General features: G+C 39.4%; 1 protein-coding gene across 3 annotated transcripts; it reads left to right on the plus strand.

The window, feature by feature from the left end:
- Window positions 1–392: 392 nt before the first annotated feature.
- On the plus strand, window positions 393–20,773 carry CEP55 (centrosomal protein 55). 3 transcript variants are annotated; one of them, XM_058543552.1, is made up of 9 exons: window positions 395–676; window positions 3,182–3,376; window positions 5,204–5,479; window positions 7,963–8,031; window positions 14,667–14,817; window positions 16,168–16,481; window positions 18,139–18,210; window positions 18,920–19,045; window positions 20,453–20,773. In XM_058543552.1, exons 2-9 carry the CDS (start codon window positions 3,194–3,196, stop codon window positions 20,651–20,653), a joined length of 1,392 nt encoding a protein of 463 aa, XP_058399535.1. In that variant the 5' UTR covers window positions 395–676; window positions 3,182–3,193; the 3' UTR covers window positions 20,654–20,773. The 3 variants fall into 3 exon arrangements, with proteins under 3 accessions (XP_058399537.1, XP_058399535.1, XP_058399536.1); XM_058543553.1 differs by lacking the exon at window positions 395–676 and adding an exon at window positions 694–1,119; XM_058543554.1 differs by lacking the exon at window positions 18,139–18,210 and having other exon boundaries at window positions 393–676.
- Window positions 20,774–21,932: the final 1,159 nt, after the last annotated feature.

The raw sequence follows: 21,932 nt of genomic DNA on the forward strand, positions 1-21,932 counted from the left end.
TGGGCGAATCACGCTCAGGGACACAGAACGAGTTAGTCCCAGTCCACAGTCTCACTGAGCATAGTAACTGCTTCATCCCCAAAGCGGACAAACACAAAGCTCCTCACACAGCGACCCCGACCGCGAGATCTGGGCCCTCAGATACACCCAAACGAAGCCCCAGAATACGGCAGGAACCCGAGAGGTGGTGTCGCCGTCCGCGACTCCGCCCCGCCGCCTCCGCCCGCGCTGTGGCTCTAAGCCCCGCCCCTCGGGGGCCGCAGCCAATCGTTGAGCCGCGATCCCGCCGCGCGTGCTGCCCCCACCTTCCTGCCGGGCGTGCCCCCGCCGGCAGTGACGTGCCCCGCCCCGCAGCCGCGGGATTCAAACTCCCGGAAGCGGAGTCCGCGCCTGAGGGTGTGAGTGGGCCGACGCTAGCGCTGAGCTTCGCCTCCGGTGCTGGCTGGCTGTGGGGAGGCGACCACGGAGGGCGGCGAGGGGCGGCCAGAGCCCTTCGCCCCGGGGTCGGGCGGGCCGGACCGCGAGGGAGGCGGTGTCGTGGGCAGATCGCGTCCGCTTGGGCTCAATCTCTGCCCGCCCTGATATAAGTCCCCTTCCCTGGCGCTCACGTCGAGCCTGGCTCCGGGCCGGGCGCATCACGGCCGTCGTCGTTTCGATCCCTCCTTTCAGCTTCGCGGTGGGTATTATCATCCCTCTTCAGACGGGCGCCGAGAGACCGAGTGACTTGGCCAAGATTTTTTGTTAGTACCGCATCTTTCCGGTTAGCAAGCGCTTTCATGCCTGTTCTGCAAACATCTTCATTTTAGAGGCGAGAAAAAAGTGCGTCTTTTTGCAGTTTTCTTTGCCCGTCAGCCTCCCCATGTGAGATCTTACTTCTGTGAAGGTTGTTGTAAGATTTACCTCCACTTGTAGACGACGTGGCTTTTAATAGATGTCTTGTGCAGTTTGCTGGATTGAAGTGTTTCTTTGGTCACCTGTTCAGCCTGTCTTAGATCACTTGAACCAATCAATAAGTATTTTTTGAGCATCTGCTCTTAGGCTCTGTGAGTGACAAAAATAATTCAAGGGTCAGCGCCTGAAACAGTTGTTGAACAAATACAGAAAGCGTGGGGGTAACAGGTGAGTACCAGATTGTGCCCTGTGGACTGCATATGGCTGATTCGAGTTCGCAGAGGGAAGGCTTCCTGAAGAAGGGGCAGCTGGGCCGGGTGAAGTCTGAACAGTGTGAACCTGTGAATACTAGCCTGACGAATGGAAAATACAGGAAAAGGAGGTTGGTAGGCCTAAGTGATGGGGAGCCGGGGGACCCCGGCAGAGTCTAGGCTAGAAGCTGGAAACAAAAATCGTTCTCTGCGGAAGTTCTGTCCGGAGGTCAGGAAGCAGATGTCCGGAGGTTCCTTCCAGTTCTATGATCTATACAGTTCCACCAGTCTGTGTTTCAATGACTTGGTTGAAAAGTAGTTTTCTGCCATATCAACCCATTATGTCGCATCACAGTGTGGTATTAACAGAAGCAGGTAGGAAAGAACTTTCTGTGGCGGCAGATTCTGGAGACACCGTAATCTTGCATGAGCATCAACTGATTTAGTAGTTATCTTAGTCTTGCACCTTAGAACGGGCAGAAATCCAGGAGCAACCTTTTGATAGATGGTCTGTTCGACTCAGTCTACACAGTTCTAGTCTTTTCAGGCTCTATGCTTACAGGATGACCCTAAAAGTCACTTCCACAGAGAGGCCTACCCTCACCACCTTGTCTAAGTAGGTCTCTCCTATTTTTACTGCTGTCATTTATCACTGTACTCTTCATTTCCTGTATAGCATTTATTTTACAACTTAAGAATTTGTATTTGTTTCCTTGTTATTGCTTATCTCCTTTACTAGATTGAAAGTTCCGTTATGTAAGGGAGCGTGTCCCTCTCTCTTTCTTTTTTCTTTTTTTTTACTAGTTTATACCCAGTTATGCTGCCTGGTAAATTGTAGGCTCTCCAATATTTTTTGAATGCATGAATGGTCTCATATTCTAGATTTTCTAGTCACACCACCATTATTTTATCTCAGGATCCATAAGGTGGAAAAATGCTTTTTATCCTCCCTAATTAAAGCTACTTTTATTATATGTACTGTACGTTACACTGTATATTTTCCTCCTAGAGTTTATATTATGCACTTGCTTCTAAACTGTCATCTAATACTGTTAGCAGATACTCAGCTTCTCCTAACTTAATTTGGCTCCTTCTTCGTCATTCCTGTCATTCCTGAATTCCTTGAATATTGTGCCTCTTTTTCCCTATAAATGTCTCACCTTGGATACTCCTCACTTCTGCCCTCTGTGGTCTCTCCACTGACAATTAGGATAGATCTGAACTAGGCCTATCTTATAAAACAGAAGACATACCATTATGTCAGGTAATGACATCTCAGTGCCTGTGTACTCAGAATTATATTATTTACCACTAGCTTTTTATTCCTGGGTAAAACATGTCTTTGATTGTGATCTGCTTCTTTCAGGCTTCATTAATCGTTTAATTGTTAGTTACCCCTCCATATTTTTTTTTTTTTTTTTGTGAGGAAGATCAGCCCTGAGCTAACATCCATGCCAACCCTCCTCCTTTTGCTGAGGAAGACCGGCTCTGAGCTAACATCTATTGCCAATACTCCTCCTTTTTGTTTTTTCCCCCAAAGCCCCAGTAGATAGTTGTATGTCATAGTTGCACATCCTTCCAGTTGCATATGTGGGACACGGCCTCAGCATGGCCAGAGAAGCGGTGCGTCAGTGCGCGCCGGGGATCCAAACCCGGGCCGCCAGTAGCGGAGCGCGCGCACCCAACTGCTAAGCCACGGGGCCGGTCCACCCCTCCATTTTTTTAAAACAAAACTTTTTTATTGAAATATGACACACATTCAGAATCCTGCACAAAACATAAGTGTACAAGTTGACCTATTTTTAAAAAGTGAATACTCCCCATGTATCTACCACCCAGATTTAAAAATATATTGTTACTAGCAAGCCAAAAGCCTTCCCCAGGCCCTCTCCCATACCCCACTGGTTTGGCTATCTCACTTCTATTTAGATAGAAAGGTTCTTCTATTTAGCAGGCAGGTTATTAGACCTTTTCATACCTGAGATTTGATTTTTTAAAACTCAGACTTATAAAATATAATTGTGTTTTTATTTTTACAGATAATTTCAGAGATGTCTTCCAGAAGTCCCAAAGATTTAATTAAAAGTAAATGGGGATCAAAGCCTAGTAACTCCAAATCGGAAACTGCATTAGAAAAATTTAGAGGAGAAATTGCAGCTTTAAAAACATCAGTGGATGAAATCACAAATGGAAAAGGAAAGCTGGCTGATAAAGACAGACACAGACTTTGGGAGGTAAATGGCCTTATAAATCCTTTAAATTATAGTAAGCTGTACTGTAGGAGATGAGGAAGTGTTTTCCCAATAATGATAATACTCTCGTTTTTCTGTTAGTTCGCTAAAAGTAAAAAATCAAATCTTATCATTTCATAGTGTTAAATGGAGTTCAGATTTTAATGTAAATGTTTAAAAACCCATTTTATCATGTATATTGGCTGCTTTCCAAGTAATCTTTGTTTTCAGGGTTTTTGATGTAACATCATTACATATATTGGCATTTTGTGTTCTGTTAAATTATATTTCAGATTCTCTAATTTATAATTTGTTATGGTATAGTCAGTAAAGCAGTTAGGAATTTATTAGAACTGGAAGGATTTGAGAATTTAATCTTTAATTTAATTTTAATTTATTTTGCAGAAGTACTTTTATTGTTCATATTTAGAAAATAAATGACCTGTATTAAATAGTATCATTGGATTTCTTTAAATTCTGTTTTATAAGCACATCATAAAACTGAATGATTTATTGTTTTTTTAACAGCACAAATTGAGGTAAATACTTATTCAAGCACTTAGAAATGATCCATCATCAATTCTTAGACATAAAGATTATTTTGCAATCTGGTGGAGAAATCTAAATGCTTCCCTGAGAGATCTCTTTCCAGTTCATTCCACTTTTGACCAGCACTGGAGTCAAAACTCTGTTCCTTTATAATCAGTTGAAATTAAACTTCCTGTAACTTCTACCATTTTGTTTCCAGTTGTACTCATAAAGCTACATAGAACAAGTCTATTTTTTATCCAATTGACAACTTTTCAGATTTGAGAAAATCCTACTTCCTCTTACTTTTCTGTAGACTAACCCCATATTCTTCAGCTTTTGTGGCGTCTTATCCCTGGTCACTTTCCTGCACACTTTGTCGTGTGTCCATATCTCTTTCTGAATTGTGCACCCACTATGGCACACAGTGGCAAACACGGGTTGACATGGTAGTGTTATTTCCCCTAATCTGTGTGTTTTGTCTATGAAAGCCTAAAATTGTATCTGCTCTTTTTGTAAGTCTTTTATACTATTTCCTTAAGCTTATGGCCAACCAAAATCCTGTCATCATTTTCACACAACCATCCAACTCAATTTCCCCATTTTATATTTGAACAACTGCTTCTTTCCTCCCTAAATGCAAGTTTTTAGTCTTAAGTTGTTCTTCCTTATTAGCCTGTAAAGTCATTCTGTTAACTTTTTCTATCACCTCTCTGTCATCTCTCTATGCCAGCAGCAGTTTAACAATTGTGGATTCTTTATCTTTCAAATCCTTGAAAACGTTGAACGCTCCTTCTAGATTTGATACCAAATCGTTCATTAGCAAAAAGCAAGTTAACGAATGCATTTTTATCCAGCTGTAATGTTCTGTAATTTTTAAGTTCTGTTGTTTCAAGTTCATCATGAGGGTGTATCTCTGTGTGACTCACTTTTAACCTTTAAGATTATTGGAACCAGTACGATGGAGGGATGATTATCAGATAACTCATGTGAGGGCCAGCTTTTCTTTAGCTTTCTCTCACCACTCTCGACAGAGTTGGTTTCTCCTTTCTGTGTCCGTGTCCCATTCATTTTATATATATCTTAACTATAGCACTTACCACATTGCATTCATGTATTGGTTTACCTCTCTATGAGCCCTCTGAACCTAAGACCTTGGCTTCATCTTCTTTTTGGCCCTAATATCTAATGTAATGCTGACTTGACAGTTAATAAACACTTCACAAATGCTTGTTGTAGTGTATTGTTTACTTTCATGTTTGACCTGGCTTTGTTCTAAGATTCTTCTTAGTTTATATCTAGAAAATTCGAGTCCTTGAAGCTGAGAGGGAGAAGAATGCTTATCACCTCACAGAGAGGGACAAAGAAATACAGCGACTCAGAGACCAGCTGAAGACCAAACACAGCACTACTGCATTGCTTGAACAGCTGGAGGAGAAAACAAAGGAAGGTGAAAGGCGGGAACAGCTGTTGAAATCCTTGTCTGAAGAGACAGATGTACTGAAAAACCAGTTGTCTGCTGCAACTGCAAGACTTACAGAACTGGAAAGCAAAGCCAGCTCACTTCATTTATCACAGGTACTAATCATTTATTTAAACCCGTGGGGCTGGCCTGGTGGCGCAAGCGGTTAAGTGCGCGTGCTCCCCGGTTCGGATCCCGGGCATGCACCGATGTACCGCTTGTCCAGCCATGCTGTGGCGGCGTCCCATATAAAGTGGAGGAAGATGGGCACGGATGTTAGCCCAGGGCCAGTCTTCCTCAGCAAAAAGAGGAGGATTGTCAGATGTTAGCTCAGAGCTGATCTTCCTCACAAAAAAAAATAAATTAAAAAAATTAAAAAAAATTAAACCCAGATTTTTTTTTCTTCCTGATACAATTTAGAATTCTTATGAAGAATGAGTTTGTTAAAATATGCTTGTCAAATGGTGAAACAGTATAGTATACGAACAGGTTACTTTTTTTTATAGCCCGGTACCCTCTCAATAAGCAAAAATAGTTAATATAGCTCCCTCGACTCCCCACACCATTGTTTTGCCAAAGGGAATAGTCAGAATACAGAATCCACCGTATATCTGCAGTAGCCAAGAGTTCTTTTTGCTGTAGTTTGTATCATGAAAACAATAGTCTTAATTTTTTTATTATTTTTTATATTTGAGATAGACTATTATAATATCAAGTATGCTTTTCCTAACTACACGTGCTTTTTCTGCCCCTCTTTTGTGTCAGAGTCACTAGTGTAGCAGAAAGAGCAAGGATTTATAGGTAGGCAGATCTGAGTTCAGATCTTAGCTCTGCCACTTGCTAGCTATGGACCCTAAACAAATTCCTTAACCTCTCTAGCCTTAGAGACAATGCTAGAATTCACCAGACCCTTCTCCTCAACCTCAATTTCCACATCAGTAAGATCAGGATAAGAACACTGGAGATTAAATGTGATAATATATGTAAATTGCCTAGCATAGTGCCTGGCATATAATAAGGGCTCAAAAAATGGTTTCTTATTGATCAGACCTTTGATTCTTTTGGAAATTTAGACATTTGAATAATACTAACATTACAATTATTAATGCCATCTATAGAAGAAAATCTGTAGCTTTCAGATATAATATCTCAATGCTGTTACAGGTCTGTCTTTGTACTTAATCTCCCCTTTAGGGTAGACACAGTGATCAGACCTATACATTTATATGTACTTTCATAGATGGACAATGGAGTGTTTCTACAGATGAGTTCAAAGAGGTTAAGTTTTTCTAGAGAATTTCCATAGAGCTGAAACTCATGAGACATTACAGTCAGATCCAAAGTGGTTAACTAAAACCTTTCCTTAAAGCTCAAGAATTAGTTTCTCCATTTTTGAAGATAGAAATGCAAATCTTAGTATAAATAATTTTTAAAAATGTATTCTTATAATAATTCTGTGGGCTATTCACTATTGATTTCTGTATTACTCAGCATGTCTAACTGCTGTAACAAACACCCTCCAAATCTCAGAGTCTTATACAACAAATATTTATTTCTCCCTCACGTCACTGTCTAGTGCGTGTTGGTATGGAGGTGGCTTTGCTCCACAGAGTCGTTTAGAGATCTAGGTTCCTTCCTTCTAGTAGCTCCTGCATCCCTTAGGGTGGAGTCCTCCACCAGATCCTCTCTATACAGCCGTGACCCAGAGACAACATGTAGAGAATTGGGGGGGAGGGTGTGGGGGCCGGGCCTGGTATTGGTGTATTTCACTTCTGCCCACATTCCATGGGATAGAAATCAGTCTCATGGCCTCATTAAGCATAGGGAAGGCTGGGAAACATAGTCTACAATGTGCCCAGGGCAAAAAGGAAAGGGGTTCGGTGAACTATCTCTGTCACAGTTTCCAGCTCGAGAACTGAATTGAGAAGGAGAAAGGGCTACATACTAGGGTGAGTGTCTAGAAACATTTGGAGAAAAAAATATATTTTGAGCTTCCTTGCCAGGGTTCACACAAGTCTGTTTCCTTAACAGCTGTTAAAGGATTAAAATACAGCTTTTTATGAGTTTTGCTGGCTAGCCTGGGTACCTAACCACTTCTCTTTTTTTTTCTGTGAGAAAATGAAGAGAAAAAAAGGAAAGAAATTATATTTTGAGTTCCATATAATCTATATGAACTAATACAAATTAATACTATTAGTAATACAATTATAATTCTAGAAAACAACTTTTATCTTTTGATAATTTAATATTTTCCAGATTTCATTTAAATAGCCCAGTTGTTTTGTTTTGTCTCCTTTTGGTGAAAACCACTGAGCTGTTCATATGCATTAAGGGCTTTTCTGGTGATCCTGGGGTCCAGAGGCCCTTAGAAGTCAAATTAGATCTGAAATCTCAGGGTTTCCAATCTGCTTAGGAAGCTTCTAGGAGATGTTAATTCTCCTCTGGTACCCATCATCTGGCGTGATGGTTCACCAGCATGTACTAAATCTGGATTTTGGGATGCCCCTGTGAAGTATACTGTATTATTATGGAACTAAATATAATGAAGAAACTTCTATTGTTAAATTTGTGGTGTTAACTAATACTGGCTTTTTTATAGACTGTGGCTACAAGCTGTTTCAACTCATCAATGAGTAATATTCATGAAATGGAAATACAGCTGAAAGATGTAAGTTCATTTTCCTGTTATTAAGTTATGGCTAAAGAGGACCAATTCATTTATTCTTAAATTTCATAAAAATTGACAGCATTGATGCTGTGACTTGAAAAAATCTGTTGAGGAGGTGGAGAACTGAGTGATTTGAGATCATTTCTCTAGGTTATTAACTTTAAGTCTCTTTCCAGGCATTCAAGAAGGCTAGTTCCTTTGCATGGTCTCATTAGGCTAGAAAGCCCTAGAAATCACCCATCACTACCCAATACCTAAACAACATCCCTTCTCTACCTAACTGTAATTTGCCTAACTAAGTTACTATTATCATTATAATTTAATTTATAGTTTCTTCTCTTTTAGTTTATCTGTGCAAGATGTATTCTTTAGTTTGAAATTCTTCTCTTGGAACCAGGATTTGCTTTCATAGTTTGAAAAGGAAGCACATTCTTTGTATACTCAATACTTCTTTTCTCTAGAGTATGATGTGAGCTTATTTCAGATATATGAGAAAGTTGTATTATTTCAAACTTAACATCTTAAATAGATTGGTGAGTTTCTTTGGGAATTAAATAGATTGAGGACATAGGACCACTATTCACAGTGTATTTTTTCAAGTATTAAGATTAGATATACAAAGTATAAAATTCTTGATTTAATTATTAGGCCACTAGATACGTATTTCGATTCCAGAAATATTACTGGCATGTCTACCCTCATCTAAGTATGCTCTTAAGATTCCTGTTTTATTTCATCTAGCAAGTGTACCTTGAGGTCTATTTGATCTTCAAAAGAAGAATTTAAGTCTGTTGAGTGTATAGCGGGGTATTACAGTACCCTTATCACAGTAATTTACCCAGAGGTAACTAAAATGAAGAAGAAACATAATTTTTAAAGAACTATCGAAATAAGTTTTTTGTGTTGTGTATTATCCCCAGCATCTAGAACATTTGAGAGAATGACTGAATCTTGGAATCTTGCAAAGCTTCTTGAATTTTACTAGTGTATCTTTTAGCAAAGAACCAGAAAATATATGCTGTTTTCTTAAACTGGTGTAATTTTTAGGCTTCTCAGCACTAACTGCTTCAAATAACAATTAAAGTTATTTTTAGATAATGACGGTTCTTTTTATGAAATTAACTTTGAAATGTTATGCCTTTATACGCAATCTTTTTGTTCTTTTTTATCTTCCCAGGTTATTTAGGGATCACATTGTACTTCTCTGCTCTGCTTACCTTAGAAAGGCTTTTCGACAAATGGAGTAAAATTTAACCCAGCTCACCTTCAAATGGTGGTCTAGACTGAGCAATGCCTCTCAGACTCTAATGAGCACATGAATCTAGGGGATCTCCATAAAATGCAGATTCTTATTTCCTTGGTCTCGAGTAGAGCCCGAGATTCTGCGTTTTCAATAAGCTCCAGCTGCTGCTGCTGTTGCTGCTACTGCTGGTGGTCCGAGGACGACACTTTGAGAACCATTAACTTCTCATTTGAGGAGCAAGAGGTGATTTAGCTCTGGTTGTCCCTTTGGAACCTCAGCAGATCTTTTCGACGAGGCAGAGAGTTGTAGTGGGAAGACTTAGGGAGCAGGGAAAGAGAAATCTCACTCCTCACACTCTACACGCTGTCACATTCTTGGGCTTTTGAGGGCTCAGCACTTCTAGTCCCATACCACTCCTCCACGCTCCCACAAAACTTCCTGTAGAAGTTTGCCTACCTGTTTTAAGAGTCAGTATTTGTTATGCTAAAAGAGGCTCTAAAAACCTGTTTGCCTTTCTTCAGGCCTAGCTGTGTCTTTCCTCAGTTACCGTTTAGGTCTGGCCAACATTTTGAAATAATTACAGGGAGTTAATACTGTAAAAAATACAGTAACTTTGAAACCAAATAGCTAAAAGGCAATAGTAAAAGGCATTTCTTGCTCTTAATTTTAAAAATCTAATTTTTAAACTTAGAATTTAGGGAAGATAAATAATAATTATTTTTAAATTTTTTATTTGGAAAAAAATTCAAATTTACAGAAAGGTTACAAGAATGAAAATATAGAAACCCATGTACTCTTTACCAGGATTCAACCATTGTTAACATTTTGCCCCATTTTACGGACTCTCTTTCAGTCCCCACTCCCACCTACACACACACACACACACACACACACACACACACACACACACACACACACGTAATATTTTTTTCTGAATCATTTGAGTGAGTTGCATATATCCACAGCCCTTTAAACCTAAATACTTTGATGTATATTTCTAAGAATGAGGATATTCTCTTACATGACTTCAGTACAGATAGCAACTTTAATAAATTTAACATGGACACAATACTTTCATGTAATCTATCATCCATATTCCAGTTTTGTCAATAGACCCACATTTTTTATTCCTCCAGTGTAAGCTAACATTTTAATCTATGTTAGAATTTTTGCCCAAGGAATAGTTAATGGAACCCTGTCAAACCAGGAGGAATAGCTTTAGTAGCATTCCACGGGGCTTCAGTTTTACCCATTCTTGTTCTGTAGTTTTATTGATAACTTGGATGGAAATGTGAAATGCATGTCTAAAAAAAGAGATAACTAATGCAAGGAGGAGTCTGGAGATGCAAAAGTAGTAATATCAGCACTCATTGATAGCTATCAAATCTGTTTATTATTGAAACTATTAAGAGAAGAAAAAGCAGATGCATAGAGGCAGTGAAATCAAGAGTAAAGAAATGTTACTACTTTATTGAAGTAACAGCGCCATCATGTGGCCCTTTAGAATAATGTCTCTTGAATCTTAGACAGTTTTGTTTCTCCTGCTTAAGTAATGTGTGGACAGATACATTTAAAAGAAGAAAATTTTCATGACCATTCAACATTACTTAAATTGTTTATATTAAAATATTTCTTAAATGTGGACAAATTTAAAATTCAGTATAAAATTAGGTGTCTTTAGCATCTAACACATGATTTAGGTGTATGCGTGCTTTTTGAGTTATACAATGCTACCGCTCTTATCAACTAAATCTGAATATCTAATACAGAGTGCCTGTATAGTATCTCCACTTGCTAAATGAACTGAAGCCATGCAAGGACAGTTAATGTTATAGCTGCCTAACAGGTGCAGAGAGAAAAGTGTCTGGCCAAGGGGCTAGAGGGAGGGCCCTTGAACTAAGTCTGATTCCAAAGGCTGCATCTGTCTTCCTAATCCGTTTCCTAATTCTGTAGAAAACAGACATTGAAAATCCTTTAAGCCACATACCTAGAAGGTTTGCTCATGAGTTTGTAGGATGCTCGTGGAAGCAGCCCAGCAAAGGTTGGAGGAACTCTCTCGAGTTAGAGTTTCCGTATATTTAGATCTTTTTGGACATGGAGCTCAACTGTCTGTATTTATAAAAGATGGAAGTTTCTACCTGAAAGAAGATACCCTGATATACAACCAAAAACTTCCAGTATATTCCTTACCACTTATCCCATCTCACCCCTCTAGAGTGAGATGCCAGCTTGTGGGGGAGGAGAGCCCTCCTTTTACAGTATACTGCAACAAATGCAGGGTGATTCAAAAAGAATGGCATGCTGTTGAAAATGTATTCCACTCTGTATATTTTACTCCAGTAAAGGTACACCGTGCAACTTTTTTGTCAAGAACTTTGTGTTTGTACATCTGTTCTGGCAGCCCTGAAAGATAAGAAGTTATACATCCTGACTGCCACTTCAACCATTGATAGTAATAAATTACAGCAGGTCTAGGATGAATTATGACACAAGGAGTACATAGTAAGCACTTGTAAGATTATACAAATAGCTATGATAATTCTATTATAAAGGGATTTTTATTACCTTTTCAGATATTTTTGAAAGTGTTTCATTCTTTCTGAATCATTCTAAATATATTCTGCTGTATGTGAGGAACTGTTAGATTCTTTCATGCCCTCTCCTCCCTTCCCTGAATACTCTGTAACTGCAGTTTGGGGCTAAAAGACTTGCTTGGGTGCCTGCTGATTCTTGCAGTCAGTTTCCCCACTCCACGTTGTCATCATCGTTCACAAACATTCCTTAGCCTGCTACTTGCTATGGAAACAGTATACACATGTACGGAACTATAAAAAAAAATCTCAACAAGCCTGGCCCCAGCTATCCCGGGGCCTTATGATCTAGTTAAGATAAGAAGTGTCATCAGGAAGCAATCAAAGTCATGAGAATAAGATGCCAAATAGATTGGATGGACATTAAAAGTACTCTTGGCTTACAAAGGAGAGGGAGCTTGGTGAGGGTAGTTATGGTAAGGGGACTTGAAAGACAAGCCTGGACTCACTGGAACTTGATGAAAAGATAGGATTTAAGTGGGCAGGTAATATAGGAAGGGGTTCTGGGGCACTCTGGGCAGAAAGGAGAGTTTAAGCGAGGCATAGAGGGTGTGCATGGTTGTGTAGACAACAAGGCAGCAGTGGAGGAGAAAAGGCCAGGCTATACCCTGAAGAGAAGGGAAGAGGCGGATTGTGGACAATTTTAATGTCAGCCTAGGGGAAGATAGCTTCAGTTTTAGCAAGTGGTGTCATGAAGCTTTCAGAAATTCTCAGTTATTAATATAACTAAAATGACGTAGCACTTTGGGGACCAAAAAAGAGGTTGAACTGAACTTATTAGGGGTGGCTGTTTTGCCCCCAAATATAGAGTGATCATTGTATTAATGGACCTAAAGCTTTTGGTGATGGCCCGCATCTCCTCTCAGTTTCCCAATGGGGAAATCACCCTCCAACTGAGGATTTCTATTGTTGAGAAAAAATAAATGGACACATTTTTCCTTTTTTCTCTTAGTCCAAAACTAATCAGGGTTTACCAGGATCCAACAGTGAATCGTTGCTCAAGTAGGCATTCCTGTGGGGGCAGACAGGTCATAGCATGGGCGGCAGGGGCAGAGGGCTCGGTACAAATGAGTCTGGCCATTGTGAAGGGGTGTTATCACCACTATGTGAGCCTCCTTCTGGGACCCTTCATCCATAACACTTTACATGTTTGACATCGGGTTTAGATATGCATGCTCTCTGTACACAAATAGTCATTGAGACTTATTTCCCCAGCTTCTCAGGAACTTAGAACGAAAGGAGGATAATCCCATCCTCTTGGACTGAACAGCTAGATTGGAGAGGAGAGAGCAGTTATAATCTCGTTGTGTTTTGGTGCTATATTAGAATTTCTGGGCTTTTTTTCCCCTAGCACCAGCAGGTGAATCGTCATCTTTGCTAGCTTTCAACTCGAATCCGTGCCCTGCTTTCAGTAACAAAACTGCCATCTCCCCTGGCAAAACTGGGGGTAGGAGGCAAGGGGGAGGTGTAGCGGGCAATTGCTGGGGGATGCTGGGCTGCCCTGGCTGACTCCTTTGGCTTTGCCTTTGACTGAATTTCCAAGGATCGAGTGGTGAAGAACAGTGAGTGTTAGAATCAGAGGATATATGAATTTGTCCTCGTTAACAATAATATCAACAGAATTTTTCATTAAAAAAAGACAGCTCATAAATCTACACACCTTTGTCCACATATTCCACCTTGTTTTATCCACTAAAGTTAATGTAGCTTCTTATGTGAACGTTTGCTAATGTCTCGCCACAGATTAGGTCGTGTGACCCACAGAAAATGTAGATGTGATAAGATTCTCAAACCTATGCTAGGTGGCCTAGTAAGATAGATATCAGGTATCAAAGCTAAAGGGAAAGATGTAACTGAAATGAAAAACTAATGTTAGCAGTAACAGTAAAGTGAATCACTTTCCATGTAGCCAGCTAACTTAAACAGACACTGCCTGTTTTATTAATATTATCCCATCATCCAAGTAATTTCCTGAGTATATATTGTACATAAAAGCTAGGAATCCTCTCAGAAAAACATGGTCTGCCACTTCAAAGAATTTACTATCTATTTGAGAGACACAGCAAACAGATAAAAAGCTGAAGATGGCTGGTTAAATAATTTCTTAAACTATTAAGAGATATATATAACAACTGAGTTTATAAGCCCCTATACAAACCAGGTGAGTGATGCCAGTTTGGGATTTTCAATTGAGTTCCAGAAGACATGAAGGATGAAAATTGACGATAAAGAGAAGGAGTGGCTATTTAAGGTTGATTTTCCAGGAGGCAGACACTGAGGTGGAGTTAGGGGTGCCAACAGTTTCTTGGGGAGCAACATCTGTGAAAGGAAAAGGAAGGCAGCAGGATTGGGCAGGGTCACCATCCGACCAGGGTGCAAACCTTACAGAGTCTCTGTCCGCCCCATGGGGCGCTCCTGAGCAGTCTTATGTTGGGTGCAAACAGCTCTTTCTTAAAGGGTGTCTGAAAGTGCATCTCCACCTCTGCCACGAAGGCATTCTAGTTGACAGAGAAGGACATGGACACAGACACAAAGCAAGTTGTGTATAGGAGACAGCAGGTAGATGAACTTAACCCTGTGTAAAGGTGACTTCACCGTGTCATTAGGTATTCTGAAGGTGTGTGACATTAGAATGTATTTCTGTGTTGTAAGCCATACAATGGTTGCCTAGAATTATTCTATTAAATGAGGCATAACAGTTTTTATGTGCTGGAAAAGACTGCATTACTTGGGCTCCCTTGTCCATTTTAAGATTGTGGTTTTTTATTTTATTATTGATTTGCTTTCATTGTCCCTGTGAGGCTCTGGAGAAGAATCAGCAGTGGCTTGTGTATGATCAGCAGCGAGAGGTCTATGTACAAGGACTTTTAGCAAAGATCTTCGAGTTGGAACAGAAATTGGAAGCAGCTGCTCATTCACTCCCACAGCAGATAAACAAGACTGAATCAGAAGGTACTGCTATAAAAATGTTCTTTTGGGTTAGGCCTGCCTGACATTTTCTAAAAGAAGAGATCCATCAAATTTAGATTTTTATAGATATGTTAGGAAATAAAATAAGCAAGTCTTCTAGCCTGGAAGTAAGAAATACCATTTTAGCAAGTCTGTTTTATTTCCCATTGTTTTCTGATAAAAGAGTACATAAGGCACAGGGTAAAGGGACTTCTGGCAGCTCTGAAGGCACTTTAAATTTTCCCCACTGTGCATGTCCTTCCTCTCCTTCAAAGTTCTTTACCAACTTTATTCCCCCAGAGCTGGCCTTGTCACTGATTATCTCTTTATTCTGCTTCCCTTCAGCACTTATTCATATCAGTCCCAGGAGAAAGAATACATTTTCTAGATGATTCTTCAATCATTTGACTCTCACCATAGAAGAGATGTAGTTTCTTATGAATGATGCTATCTTTTTGCCAAGTGCTTTGCAGCTTCCCTGACATTGATCTCAACTGAGTTTCACAGGAACCCCAAGAGGTGGGGCAGAAAGGGTCGTTATTTTCCTTATATAGATGGGAAATAGGGTCAGCAGTTCCAGGCGCTGAGCTAGGAAAAGAGAAACCCGCACCCAAAACACTCATGTAAATGACTGACAGCCCTAATGGGACTGAAGCCCGCAATTATATAAAGAGAAGGATAAGAAAGGCGAGCAAGGCTCAGAGTCTTGGAGCTTCACCTGCAAATATTTAAAATGAAGCTAATGCTAAAAAGAAAATGTAAAAGGAATGTCTCTAGAGGTAACTCAAAGCTGTTTATCCCTAAGGGGACAAAGTTACCACTATAATGCCTTTATAAGATTACTATATATAGAAGTAGGATTTTAGTTATGGGCTAAGTCTAATTTTTTTTTTTTTTGGTGCTATAGTTCTGTGTGTGTTTGTGTATGTTTTATCAAAGTAATATAAGCGCTTGTTAAAATAATTTAATGATAATATAGAAGGGCTCTGCCCCACCTTTCCCACCTTTCCCATTGCTGTTTTTAATTTGGTAATTATCACCTTATCTATAAATAATGAGCTTATATCCCTATTTGTTGATTTATCTTCTTTAGACCTTAGTGACTTTCCCTCCCCACAGAATAGTTTTATTCTTCTAGCTTTTAGTTCTTCTAGTTATTAGTTTTATAACTCCAAATAATGTACCTGAACCTCTGTTTCTTGTTCCATCAAATATTAACCCTATCTCTTGACTCTTCATTTCATAAGGTGAGGAAATAAGGTGATCTTATTTATAGAAAAATGTTTATGTTTATCTTTTCAGGAATAATGTCTATTTTATAAAATGAGTTGTACCCTGATGTGTTTGTCATAGGTTGTCTTCAAGAAGAAATGCAAAAATATTATAACCAGCTCTTGGCAAATGCAAAAAAAGATCTTGAGGTTGAACGACAAACCATAACTCAGTTGAGTTTTGAACTTAGTGAATTTCGAAGAAAATATGAAGAAACCCAAAAAGAAGTCCAAGATTTAAATCAATTGTTATGCTCACAAAGAAAGGCAGATGTACAACATCTGGAAGATGATAGGCATAAAACAGAGAAAATCCAAAGGCTCAAGGAAGAGAATGATATTGCTAGGGAAAAACTTGAAGAAGAGAAGAAAAGATCTGAAGAGCTCTTATCTCAGGTGAGCCTACCCAATAAGGTTTTCCTTGATGCATAATTCAAAATTTTCATTATACTTACTATGTGTCAGAGGCTATTTTAACCACTAGGAACCAGCAAGGAACAAAACAAGTTCCTGCCCCCTCCTGGGAGTTCATATTTAGATTGGAAACAGACCATCAACAAGTACCTAAATAAACAAGTAAACTAAAGAAAATAAAGCAGGGTAATTTGACAAGGAGAAGTTGGGGGCCAGTGGAGGCCTCACTGGGGAGATGGTATTTGGACAAAGAGCTGATGACAGGAAGGAACCAGGGAAGTGAGTGACTGTGGGAATTTCCTCCTGCCAGAGGAAATCAACATACACAAGTCTCTGAATGAGGAGGAGGTAGGTATGTGTGAGAACTCAAAAGATGTGAAGTCAAGAGGGGACTCAAGGTTGATTCCTAGCCTGGTGCCTTGATCGTGCTGTTGCTGTGCTTTCAAGTTAATTCATGTGATCCCTTCCATGTTCTCATCATTCTCACAGCTTTATGCCGGGAGGTCTGTCTCAGTAATGTTAGTTACTAAGTTAGGATTATTAGAATTGAATACTACTTCAACAGAAACTCATTATTTTAACTTTTACTTGGCAGCATGGAATAATGGAAAAAACATCATTTGGGTTCCATGCCTGTTCTCTAGTTCAGGATGTGTGGCCGTAGGAAAATCAGCTAACTTAGCTAACTTCCTTGACTTGCAGGTTATTCATGTGTCTATTAATAATAACCTCTTCTTGCCTCTTAGGGCTTTTGTGAAGGTCAACTGAGAATGTAAAAGTGCTTTGTAGGGGGGGGTGGGCCCTGTGGCTTGGCGGTTAAGTGCACACGCTCCGCTACTGGCGGCCCGGGTTCGGATCCTCAGTGCGCACCGACACACCCCTTGTCCGGCCATGCTGAAGCGGCGTCCCACATACAGCAACTAGAAGGATGTGCAACTATGACATACAACTGTCTACTGTGGCTTTGGGGAGAAAAAGCGAAAAAAAGGAGGAGGATTGGCAATGGATGTAAGCTTAGGGCCAGTCTTCCTCAGCAAAAAGAGGAGGATTGGCATGGATGTTAGCTCAGGGCTAATCTTCCTCACACACACACACAAAAAATTGCTTTGTAAACTAAAGGGCTAGGTAAATGTTAGTTATTGCTACCATTAGAATAGGAATTTTGAAAATCCTCCAAAAGTTGAGAGAGGGGAAAAAATAGTCTGTAACATTTGCCTTCTTAGTCTTTACCACCCTCAATTCTCCCTACAGGTGTGAGCAGTGATATTTACAAAAGATTAAGCAGAAATGATTGAGGATTTTGCTCCGACTCTGTGGCGGAGGAGGCAAGGCACCGCCAGCTTTGTTATCCTACTCAGAAATATTAGTAGCTGTCAGAACCTCCAGGAAAGTGGGTGTGTCCCCTGTAGAGTGCAGTGATGTTAATCAGCTTTCAGTCTGTGCCTCAGGGCACTCTCAGCCAGGGTGGTCCTTCTCAGCTGCTTGCATAGATAGCCATCAAACAGCCAGCTGGAATGACTCACCCGACTTGCAGGTGGCATCCCTGTTAGTGAAGTGAGACTTGTGAGCCTTTCATGCACCCCGGGTCAAGCGATAAGAGCTCAGATATGACAGTGTCGGCTCTATTTACTTCCTTCAGGTCCGGTTTCTTTACACGTCTCTGTTAAAGCAGCAAGAAGAACAAACAAGGGTAGCTCTGTTGGAACAACAGGTACTCATTGGGATTGCTTCTACACTCAACTTAGCCTATTAGAAAATGGAATTTTTTCCTGATGTTCACACTATTCTGTGCACCATTTGAAAGTTGCGAAAAATCGTTTTAAAAAACTTTGACAAAAAATATTTAAAGTGACTCTCTGTGCTAGCCATATATTCCTTTTACTGTCTGGAGGCTAAACCAGATTCTCTGAGGTGAAATGGCAATTTTCTTGACAGGTAGATGTTTGCCTTGGCAAAGTTTATTCTTCCCCAGATGGCTTCTGTAGTTCCTACTCTAGCCTAACAGGGTCTCCCTAATAGGGCTACCTTATAACTTCCAGTGGAACTCAGAGATACCATTTATTCTCAGAATATAGACCTAAGATTTTCTAGTGTATTCCAAACCAGGGAACAGCCATCTCTTTCCCCTCTCCCCTTTCCCCACAAAAAGGGAGATGGAGAGGACAGATTCTAACCAGCAACTTGTTAAGCTGCTCCTCACTCACCTATACCTCAAGCGTTAGCTTTGCTTCTTGGATAAACCAAATCCTCAACATAAGCTTCTTCATTTATCAACATCTCACTGTGCTCAGATGAATTCTTGCTCAGATGATACAACAAATATTTGCTGCTTGTGCTAATAAAAAAATGCAAGCATCCAGTCAAGAGAACGAGACAGAGTATACTAGCTATACTTGTCTTGTCCTGGGCATTTTTTCCAGATGCAGGCGTGTACTTTAGACTTCGAAAATGAAAAACTTGACCGTCAGAATATGCAGCATCAGTTGTATGTCATTCTTAAGGAGCTCCGAAAAGCAAGAAATCAAATAACACAGTTGGAATCCTTGGTGAGTCTGGAATGGTTAAACTAAAACTTGTTTTCTTCTTTCTCTTTCTGCCATCTTTCTATTTATATATCAAACCAGTTCCCAAACTAGGAGGATGCAGCTTAAAGAATGTCTGTTGATTCTCAAATCAATAGGCAGAGCCTCTGCCTCATTTGAAGCAACTGCCTTACGAGCATCAATTCAGAGCACTAGCAAGAGGGCCATTGTGTATCTCTTGGTGAGGATTACACTACCAGTGCCTGGGGTCATTTCCCCACCCACCCTGGGGCGCTGTGATTCTAGAGGCAAGGGAGAGAGGGCGGGGGTAAGGGAGGAGAATCGTAAATCCTGAACTGAAATTATGTTTTTCTATTTAAAAAGAAAAGAAGGAAGAAATGCTTTTTTAAAGGATAATGGACTATTACTGTTAATACACTGTTTTAGGCATATTGAGTTAAAGCACATTTTGTGGGTTACTCTGAACACATAATCGTTTAAAACAAACCTTTTAAATAACATAGTTCCTGTGAGGAAATGGTTTTTGACTTGCCTGTTTTCATCTTATTAATAAGCTTTTGGACCAAACCTGTTGGGTTCTGTGTTTGTGTGTGTATGTCCCATAAGCACATATTTTACATATCATCCTAGTACTGCAGAGTATTTGTAGATGGTGAAATGTTACAAATAGAATTCCTCAGTTTTCAAAAGAGAAAAAGCAGTTGTTAAAAAAAGTTATTTGTAACTTCTTCATGAGTAAAAGACAGAAAACATATTTTTGTCTCTATTCTTTAGTATGTCATTGATTTTGACCATTTATAGTATTTGAAATTGAAATTTATAATTTATTTCTGTTAATTACCGTCTTTCAAAATATGGAAAGCCAGAGGCTATACAAAAGAATCCATAATTTTCCTGTACTTTTCTTTGTGTTTCTATTGTCCATCACCTTCATAGTATGCTGTAAAATACTCATTTTTAAGCTTTACTGACTATTCTAAGTTCCTCAGGAAAAAAACATGAAAAAGGAAAGTCACAAAGGTGTTATACAATATCTTAGTCATTTCTGTGTGTAACCTGTTTGATCTGGTAAAATTCTTTGCTGCTCTTAATTCTGTGTAGTTCTTTATTGAAGTTGACCCTCTTTTACAAAACTAGCAAATTTTGTCAGACTTGCACACAGGCCTGCCTTAACGTTTGGCTCTAAGCATTTTAATAAAACCTGTCCATATAAACACCCAACCCTAGTACTTCCTGGGTAATTTGGGTAATTTATAACCACCTCATGTTACCACTGTAATACTGATGAGCAGAGATTCAAAAGAAAATCTGTCTGCAGGGCTGAAGCAGCTGGAGCATCTAGGAGCAGTTACGGCTGTTGAACAGGAGGCTGTATATACAAACGATCTTCATTTGACATTTATTTTTCAGAAGCAGCTTCGTGAGCTTGCCTTCACAGAGCCATTAATCCCTCTCCAAGGAGAGGCTGAAAACAGAGTGAAAGCTGCGTCACCCAAAAGTCCCACTGCTGCACTAAATGAAAGCCTGGTGGAATGTCCCAAGTGCAACATGCAGTATCCGGCCACCGAACATCGGGATCTACTTGTCCATGTTGAGTACTGTTCAAAGTAGCGGTATGAGTATTCTTTGTTTTTGTGCCAAAAGATTCAACGCTGTATCTTATGTTAGCTTATGGACATTTTGAATTACTTATTTCACCTCTTATTTAAGACACCTTCTATCTACCTTTGAGACTCTGGCATAGGAGTGAATCATTGTATTTTTTTGCTACTTCGCATTTTCCTTGGCAGCAATACCTCCCTAAGATGGTTCATCTTCGGGCCTCGGTGGCAGAATGTGGTGAGCAGTGAATGCTGAGACGGCTAACATTCTGCACTGTTAACGTACTTGATGGAGAAAAGATAGTTCAGGTTATTGCTCATGGGTTAAATCTTTTACACTGGCAAGCAAATATTTTATGTTTTATGGATTTTTAGAAATCAAAGGTAATTAACCAAGGATCTTACTGTGTTAGCATGTTTTATCCAAGCACTTGGCATACCTACAATATACCTACAGTTGAGTCCATTGTTAAAAGATGGTGATACCTTTTTCTCTTTTTTCTTGCTATTATAGAATGGTTATTAGAAAACTTGGGAATTTTCTTGATCTTTATTGCTGCTTACTGTTGAAATTGTAAACCTCGCTGTGTTCTAAGCACAAAGCAGATTCTACTTAAGGAGTACTCCTAAGTAACCACACACAATGTTTTCTGTCATATTAACTGGCTGTAACTTTAACTTGAATTTCATTAGCACGTGTTGGTTGCTAAAATTCTTAAAATGAATTTTAACAAAACCATCCAGCCCACTCATTTGATTTCCAGATATTTTATTTATTTATTTTTGGCACTCAAAGCTGGGCAATGTAATAAGCAGATATTTGCTTATCTGAATATATGTTTTTATACAAACATGTGTAAACCCCAAATTTTTTTATTTCTTCAGGTTTTCTAAAATACTTAACACTGGGCTACTGTTAGTAATATAAAGGAGAAAAGAATAAAATTATTTTAAGTTTTAATATGTCTAGTGTATGTGTGTATAGATAAGTATTATAAGATTTCTGTCCTGATAGGAGTGCCAGAGAGTTACAGATTAACATACAGTGTAAAATGATAAGGTAGTTAAGGATACTTTGGAACCAAAAAATACATGAAGTTCAGAAAGGTTAAGCAAAATCCCCACAATCATACAAACAAAAAAAGACATTCTTGGATTTCAAACTCCAAGTCAACTCCAAAGCCCATCTTCTCTCCACCATGCCAGAAGAAAACCTTTATGAATTCTCCAAACTCGATATTCTTAAGTGGTAACAACTGCAGTAATGGGATTTTCCTTGAGTTAGAAAA

This window comes from Diceros bicornis, chromosome 6, assembly GCF_020826845.1.
Source record: "Diceros bicornis minor isolate mBicDic1 chromosome 6, mDicBic1.mat.cur, whole genome shotgun sequence".
NCBI lineage: Eukaryota > Metazoa > Chordata > Mammalia > Perissodactyla > Rhinocerotidae > Diceros > Diceros bicornis.

What these genes read in the sequence shown, in the direction of transcription:
- CEP55 (XM_058543552.1), top strand. Translation starts at nt 3,194, where the DNA reads ATGTCTTCCAGAAGTCCCAAAGATTTAATTAAAAGTAAATGGGGATCA. An exon ending in ACAGACACAGACTTTGGGAG is followed by an intron (nt 3,377 to 5,203) that starts GTAAATGGCCTT and finishes GTTTATATCTAG; the next exon opens with AAAATTCGAGTCCTTGAAGC. An exon ending in TAACACAGTTGGAATCCTTG is followed by an intron (nt 19,046 to 20,452) that starts GTGAGTCTGGAA and finishes TTTATTTTTCAG; the next exon opens with AAGCAGCTTCGTGAGCTTGC.